General features: G+C 39.9%; 1 protein-coding gene across 1 annotated transcript; it reads left to right on the top strand.

Annotated features, from left to right (window-relative positions):
• The first annotated feature begins 20 nt into the window (after positions 1-20).
• Positions 21-8030, top strand: LOC100700772 (cytochrome P450 3A30). Its single transcript, XM_019360127.2, has 14 exons — positions 21-135; positions 2994-3171; positions 3261-3354; positions 3857-3909; positions 4155-4254; positions 4347-4460; positions 4852-4940; positions 5053-5201; positions 5312-5439; positions 5526-5592; positions 5675-5835; positions 6945-7171; positions 7319-7481; positions 7753-8030. Exons 2-14 carry the CDS (start codon positions 3101-3103, stop codon positions 7828-7830), a joined length of 1494 nt encoding a protein of 497 aa, XP_019215672.1. The 5' UTR covers positions 21-135; positions 2994-3100; the 3' UTR covers positions 7831-8030.
• The last annotated feature ends 671 nt before the right edge of the window (positions 8031-8701 follow it).

Below are 8701 nucleotides of genomic sequence, written 5' to 3'. Positions count from 1 at the left end.
TGAACTGAAGTAATCTCTAGCTGATCTCAGAGAGGAGGAGTCCTGTTACATAAACCAGCCTCTTTCCTCTTTCCAGGAAAACAGGAAAGGAACTTTCACCCACAGATCTGAGTACATGCCTGGACATGTTTTTCTGTGAGTACAGTATAAGTTTAAAGCTGTTTATATAAAACTATTTGACCAAAAAATGTTCGTAATGACTTGACTGTGCTCCTGTGTGAAAAACACTGTACTTGACTGCTCTGTAACATTCAAATCCCAAATACTATAAGATTAAAGTTCGAACAACAAAACCTTTATGCTATCACAGCTGTTTTTATTGCATTGTTTTCCTTATTTTGTTTGTTTTGAACTCATAAAGTACAAGTGAGCCCTGCGAAGTCACAGTCAAGCTAGCTGCACCTACAATGTTGTTGCACTTTTCTTACGGATATTACGGTACGGGTGCACGAGAGTCTTCTGTTTTTCACTATCAGAAATTAATCTATAATTCTTACACTAGACACTGAAAATAACAAAAATTATTTACAAATTCTGTAAGAGTTGACAATATATTTCCAAACAATTGTCTTCTCACTATATTGTACATTTCTATTCAACCTGACCATATTCCCAACTACATAAATTTGCAGTACTGTATTTCTGATATTGTGTGGGGTTTGTTTGTTTTACAGGAAAACTGTTAGAGGTGACGCAAATATTTCACTGGATTCTGATTTTGGATCAACCTCACTTTTCCTCTTCCACCTCACAGCTCTCTGAAATGTACGGTTTTAGAGATATTACAGTACTGTACTGGATATTCTCATCTTTGAGCTGATATAACACGGGAAAATGAATGGTGACGCTAATATTTCACTGATTCTTACTGATGCTGCCCCTACTTGTACACAGCATCACTGCACGTCCTACAGTCTAATATGTCATTCAGGTGAACGCCAGAGTACCTGTATTTGTCCAATGTTTCGACCTCCACATCGATGTTCATGGGCATAGTCCCAGTTTTTTCCTTCAGAAGTCAGCCAGCATTTCTTTTGTCTTACTGACATTCAGATGGAGGAGGTGATTTCATTCAAAGCGGAAAATATTCAGACTACAGTACTGTAATTCATGTACAATTAATTTTCTCTTAAACCGTACAGTTCATTGGGCTGTGAGGCGGTAGAGAAAGAGTGAGAATCTAATGAAATATTTACGTACAGTTTCCCTGTTATAACATTAAAAATATAGATGTTGCATCTTTAAAAAATAAAAATGAACTCACTGAGCCTCACACCGGAATATCGTTGCTACTTGTTTATTGAAAAAACAAGTAGTCACCTGCTCATCGGAAGGTTAGTGGTTCGATCCCTGGCTCCTCCAGTCTGCATGTCAAGTATCCTTGGGCAAGATACGAACCCCAAGTTGCCCTCCGATGCCTCCGTCGGAGTGTGAATGTGTGTGAATATCGTTAGAAAGCACTCAGTTGAGAGACAGTGCTTGTGAGAATGGGTGTGATTGGGTGAATATGGCATGTTGCGTAGAGCGCTTTGATTACTCCAGGAGAGTAGAAAAGCACTTTAATAAGAATCAGTCCATTTACCACTTGTTTACTGAACCTTTTTTGGAGTCACGTGTTCATAACATCTGTGTCCGTTCACTGCCTCCTACAGGACACTCTCTTCTTCCACCTTCTTACAGGACATTCACGTAACACGGCACCGATACTCATACATGCCAACCCTCCCTATTTTTCCGGGAGAATCCCGAATTTCAGTGCCCCTCCCGAAAATCTCTCGAATTTCTCCCGATTTTCAACCCGGACAACAAAATTGAAAAACCATATCCCAGATTAGCCCAGCCAATTCCAGTTTCCAATAATGGCTACTACTACTACAGCTACTTAGTTTTAATATTACTCTTATTACTCTTTCTGCGTCGCAAAATAAACTTTTAACATATTTCCAGATAAGAATGTAGCTGTGTAAACTTCAAATATCTGATCCGGTGAGAACAGCAAACTCCCGGCACATTGTTTTCAAACCCCTGCGGTCTTTCCCTACTACGCAGTTAAACATGTTATATAAGTCACTTAAATAACTCAAACACGTTATTCTGAAAGCTAGACCGTCCCATTTCACAGTTGCTCACTTCCGGTCTACCCGGCTTTCGGAGGACCCGGTGCTCTTGGCCCACTTAGACCGCGAATAACGGTGACATTTAACTTATTTTATGTCTCCCTAATTCTGAGGTCTCAAGGTTGGCAAGTATGCCGATACTGCCTCTCCTGGCAGTATCAGTATAACAACACACTATGTCCTTTATAACACTCATTCTATCTGTGTGCTTCTTCAGATGAATAACATGAACTTAAGATGTCTGTTTCTAAAAATAATAGCTGTTATGCATACAAATATATTTATATAAATAAATAATTCCTTACGATACCACAATAGACAATAGACAATCAAAAATAGCAGTCAAAAATAGTCAAAATGAGTCCTGCAATAGTGCAATTTTATTTAGTCGGGAATAAGTTTAGATTGAATAGAAATGTACAGTGTAGTGAGAAGACAGTGTTTTGGAAATATTGTGTGAACTGTGCAAGAATTTGTTGAAAAAAAGCTATTTTCATTGTGTTGTGTAAGAATCATAAATTCTATCTATCTATCTATCTATCTATCTATCTATCTATATTTCAAAGGTCGAAGAGGATTGAGTAGTAGTGACAAATGCCAGGATGCAGAAGACTCGTGTTTCTCAGACAGTCAGCACCCGTATCGTAATATGTGTATGAAAAGTGCAACAACATTGTAGGTGCGGCTAGCTTGACTGTAACAACTCATGTGAGAGCTCACTAGCCCTGAAGACTTCAGTATCACAAACAGCAGCGCTATTACTCGTGATTATGACGCAGTTAATGCTCCTCAGTCTTTCTCTCCGTTAATCATTCACTTGATGCTCTCCGCTGCTATTGGTTAAACTCACACACACTTCCCTTACTCATGCAACAGGTATGTGCAGCACAAAATAAAAGGCTCTGGTCACGACACTTGTGTTACCACCGAGAGAAGAGAGAAAGAGAGAAAACAGAAAACGAGAAGAGAGAAACTTGGCAGACATGGCGTACTTCTTCTTCTTGTCCGCAGAGACGTGGACCCTGCTGGCTGCCCTCATCACACTGCTGTTTGTGTAAGTTTTAAAAACTACTGGTTGTGTTCAGCTATTTCCACTTTTTGTTCTTCTTTTATTCTCTTACACCTGTTCCATGTTTTTCACAGGTATTCCTGCTGGACATATGGGACATTTAAGAGATTAGGAGTCCCTGGGCCCTCACCTATCCCATTTTTTGGCACCATGTTGAAATATAGAAAGGTGGGTAATAACACTTACACTATATATACTGTATATACTGTATCCACTGTGGACTGTTTTAAACGTGTGATCCCTATATTAATGTTTCAGATCCACGCATCACTTTGAATGCTGCCTATGTGCGCAGTCTTAGATCAGTGAACCAGATTTTTGTTGCTCTCTCAGTTTATCTACATTTTCCAAAGTCTTGGTAACAGCTTGACCTGGGTCATATTTGTATAATGATCCAAGTACTATTTTCTACGATTTGTAGAATAATTGAAAGATGACACATATTTTTTTTAATTGTGTCATCATCCTTCTCTGGTGTAGTTGAAGTCCGTTTGATAAGCCCCACCTTCTTTAACTTTCACTATGACCTATGGTCACGTACAGCCCTTGTCCGGTTGCCAACACTACACACTTGATCTTTGTGTGATCTGGTGTTGTTCAGTGCTCTACGTCATAAACAGCCCATGATGTGTTTTAATAATTAGATCTTTTATATCGTTCTTGTTTCCAGGGATTTTTTAACTTTGATGAAGAGTGTTATAAGAAATATGGGAAAATGTGGGGGTAAGTAGTGTTTTCTACAGTGTGTGTTTGTGTGAATCTGAATCCACATACAATATGTAAATAGGTGAGGTTATTATCTCTGCTTATGCTCCAGTTTTACAGGTGCCTGTGTGTGTGTGTGTGTGTGTGTGTGTGTGTGTGTGTGTGTGTGTGTGTGTGTATGTGTGTGTGTGTGTGTGTGTGAAAGCATGAAAAATGAACATATTAATTCTTGTTTTATTAATCCCCCTTCACTGTTTATACAGCATTTTTGATGGCCGTCAGCCCGTGTTGTGCATCACTGATCCTGCTATGATAAAAACTATCCTGATAAAGGAGTGTTACTCTTTCTTCACCAACCGCAGGGTTAGTAAGGACATTATACCACTCAATCAGTCTCTTTTTTAAAAATCTGAGCCTCTGTCCTCATCACCAGCTGCTTTTGAATGTTTTTACAGAATTTCCGTCTGAATGGGCCGCTGTACGATGCTGTGAACATTGCAGAGGATGATCAGTGGAGGAGGATCCGCAGCATCCTTTCTCCCTCCTTCACCTCTGGGAGATTGAAAGAGGTACATCCCTCTCTGGCCCTCCGGCTTTTGTTTGATGCTAAAAAACAAAAGAAACAAAAAGCAATTTATAACCAAACTCTCTGTCACTTATGCTGAAACTAGATTAGAAAGAATAGAAAGCATTGCTTTTCAGCTTACTTGATTTCACTGTTTAAAACTATTTTGGGAGTTTTTTCTTAGACCCATTCAGTTTATATAAGTAGTAAATATAAGAGCACGAGGGAGACATACAATGCAAAAAACATCTATTAACAGATTTTGTTCAGTCTCTAACAGTGGTCCCTGCCCCATTCTCATGGACTGGTGATCTACAAAAACAGTGGTACCTCTGTGCTGTTGTAATTACATCCAGGGTTGACATTTTTAGTTTTTTGGTCTGTTTGTCCCTCAGATGCTTGACATCATGAAGCAGCATTCAGCTGTCCTGATCAGCAGCATGAAAAAGAAAGCAGATAAAGATGAACCTCTAGAGCTGAAAGAGTGAGAACTCTCATACTGTATTCATTTAAATACATCAGAAAAGCTGTAGATTCACCTCTTCTAAGTCTGCAATAACAAAGGTCATGTTTGATGTGTTTGTGTGGTTTTGCAGGTTTTTCGGACCCTACAGTATGGATGTGGTAACCAGCACCGCCTTCAGTGTGGACATCGACTCTCTCAACAACCCCTCAGATCCTTTTGTCACAAACATCAAAAAGATGCTGAAATTTGACTTTTTCAACCCCATCTTCCTCGCTGTTGGTAAAGTATTCATTGCATTTTTATAACTGCAGCTCATGCATAGATCATCAGTGCAGCTGATTTCCTTCCTCTTCCATTAATAAATGTCTTCTTTTTTTAAAAAATTTCAGTCATCTTTCCATTCCTGATTCCCGTATTGGAAAAACTGGACTTCGCCTTTTTCCCTACATCTGTGACAGACTTCTTTTACGCTGCGCTACAGAAGATCAAGATTGAGCGAGAGACCAGCAAGCAAAAGGTACGGCTGTGAGTTTGTGTTTGTACTAATAACCTGTTCTGACATAAGATCACAGCTGTTCTCAGACTGTGTTTGTTGACTTCCAGACTCGAGTGGACTTCCTCCAGCTAATGATCGACTCTCAGCAAAATAATGATTCCAAACAGGATAAAGGTGATACACGGACACACATCTCCACACATGGAAAAACCAGCTTAAAGCTGTTCTAACGTGTATATCCCTCCTATCTCCTCAGGTCTGACAGATCATGAGATCCTTTCCCAAGCGATGATTTTCCTCTTTGCTGGCTATGAAACGACCAGCAGCTCTCTCACTTTCTTGTCTTACAATTTGGCAACAAACCCTCGGGTGATGAAAAAGCTGCAGGAGGAGGTGGATGCAACCTTCCCTAACAAGGTACGTGAGAAGTGAGAACATCTGGAACTGAACAGCAGTCTTAAAGTGAGAAAAACCTTTCTTTGATGAGATCCCACTTTACTCCAGATTTGACTCCAGGCTTGACTTATCTCCCCTTTAATGCAAACACACATCCTGATTTATACACGAAAATCCATCCATCCATTTCCTTCTATCCAGTTTAGGGTCGTGGGGTGATGGGGGCTAATCCAGCTGTCTCAGGAAGCTGTGTTAGCCAAGGAGGGTTGCAAAGTCAAGTTAAAATCATTTCACAAAGACATAATAAACACAGGCTTCCTTTGCAAACAATATAAAAAGTTCACAGAAGAAGAAGTCACCTTTTAACAATGCATAATGATCAAGTTCATAATAAACTCCCAAATTTACCTATAAGAAATTGTATTTTTTCTTTAATTTTTCTTTCAAGTTTGTTTTAATTACATTTCCTTTTATCTTATTTTATGCATTTTCCTTGATTACTTACTACATTGTAATAGTGCATACAGACTGTCTCTCCACCAGAAATTCAAACTACTGTTTTAAAATGGGGATAGGTTATTTGGAAACTGTAAATTGCCCATAGGTGTCAATGCGGGAGTGAATGTGAGCGTGAATGGTTGTCTGTCTCTGTGTGTTAGCCCTGTGACAAACTGGCGACCTGTCCAGGGTGTACCCTGCCTCTCGCCCTATGACAGCTGGGATAGGCTCCACGCAAAGGACAAGTGGAAGCTGATGGATGGATGTTTAAAATTTTTACCACTAGATGGCAGAAGAACTCCACAACAAACCACTTTTGGGTGATATCCATCACAAGTGGCTCAGAATGACATCACAGTTTAACTCAATTTGAAAAAAGGTTATTCTTTGCTGATCTTACGCATTTTGATGTGCAGTAAACAAACACAACCTGTCTGGCTTTTATCACAAAACTAAACTAAATCCCACAGTAAATATAATGTGTTATAATAATTTGTGTTATGGTGGTTATATTATTTTACTTAATGATATATAGTCATATATAATGTAAATAAGAAACAATGTTCAGCTTCTCTCAGTATATCTCTATCATCCATCAGTGTACACACTCATGTTTATGTGCTTGTGTTCAGGCTCCCATCCAGTACCAGGAACTAATGCAGATGGAGTATCTCGACTGTGTCATCAATGAGTCTCTCCGATTGTTCCCCATTGCTTCACGTTTGGAACGTGTGGCCAAGGCCAGTGTGGAGATAAATGGCTTTGTGATTCCAAAAGGTATGGTTGTCATAGTCCCCACCTGGCCGATGCACCGGGACCCCGAGATTTGGCCTGAACCAGAGAAATTCAAACCTGAGAGGTACGGAAAGGATTCACACGTGTCTGATGTGACAAAGCAGAATGAAGCTCTGTGGGACATCACCCCATTTCTGTTGTTAATATGTGTGTGTGTGTGTGTGTGTGTGTGTGTGTGTGTGTGTGTGTGTGTGTGTGTGTGTGTTCTCAGGTTCAGCAAGGAAAACAAGGAGACAATTGATCCGTACATCTACATGCCTTTTGGAGCAGGCCCGAGGAACTGCATTGGGATGCGATTTGCTCTGGTTTTGGTGAAACTTGCAATAGTGGAGATCCTCCAGAGGTACAGCTTCTCTGTGTGTAAGGAGACCGAGGTGAGAGCCCAGATCAATTTGCCTTTTTTATGCTGTATGAAGAGCCCTGTCCCAATATTATTCATGGCTAGTTCAATAGTAATATGGGGGATGCATCCACCGTGTCTATCAGTCCAAATATAAAAAGCCACGAACTGACACAGCACTTCCATAAAACAGTTGGATTTTTACATTTTCCATCAGCTTTCCACCTTAAGTTTTATGGCGATCTGAAATAAGAAGGCAGAGTTTTGTGTATTTGTCATTTATTCTACATGTTATTTCTCTGCAGATCCCCATTGAGTTGGGCGTCCAAGGTCTCCTACAGCCAAAACGACCAATCAAACTGAAGCTGGTGCCACGTTCTTAACCTTCCTGCTAAATATAAAATGACAATGAAAGATTCTCTTCTTAATTGTGCTCTTTACAAACCGTTTGTGTACAGAAGCAAATGCTAGTTTTTTACCGAAACAGTCCAAGCGTGTACCTCTGCATCTTTTTTCCTTAACTGAGTGACAGATGAACCATTTTACTGATCTTTAAAATCAATAAAGAAAGTCCAGATTCTTCTACTCTGTCCTGTCATTATTATGTGTGGCAGATAACTCTGAATGTAATCATTTTGCTGCTCACAGTTGGAAAATAAATGTTAATGTCAATTTTATGTAGTTTCCAAAAACAGTCATCTCAAGGCATTTTATGATCTAAAGTGAATGCCCTACAATACCTGAGAGACCACACAATTGTTTTAGTGAAAGGTTTGGTGATGATGTGGAGGACAAATTTCTTTTGACCTTGAAGACACAGCGAGCAGAACGAGGCTCGGGGTGGGGCCTGGTCGGGGGCACAGAGAGACCACAAACAATAAATAGGAAAAAAAATTAAAACTCTGGAGGAAAATGGAGAAAAAAGTTAATGACATGCAACATTGTTACATAAAAGTGTGGGGAGTGGAGAAGAAAGAGTCTGTGCATCATCAGAGGTCTGCCTGCAGCCTCGGGATCACCTGATCCAGCCTGAACTACAAGCTTTTTCAAAAAACAAAAGTCTGAGGCATCATCTCAAAGCTAGAGAGGTTCCACAGTGCAGCAGCCTGATAGCTGAATGCGCTGCCTCCCAGTCTACTTTTAGGTTCTCAGGAACCAGACCTGAGTGGGATAAAGACACAAGAGTGCTTTCTGCTGTTGTGTAAGAGCATTAATTACCAAATCTTAAAACAAACAAAAAAAGCTTTACCTTAA

Source organism: Oreochromis niloticus, linkage group LG6, assembly GCF_001858045.2.
Source record: "Oreochromis niloticus isolate F11D_XX linkage group LG6, O_niloticus_UMD_NMBU, whole genome shotgun sequence".
Classification (NCBI taxonomy): domain Eukaryota; kingdom Metazoa; phylum Chordata; class Actinopteri; order Cichliformes; family Cichlidae; genus Oreochromis; species Oreochromis niloticus.
Note: the sequence above shows the minus strand (reverse complement) of the source record. Positions and strands in the feature narration are given on the sequence as shown.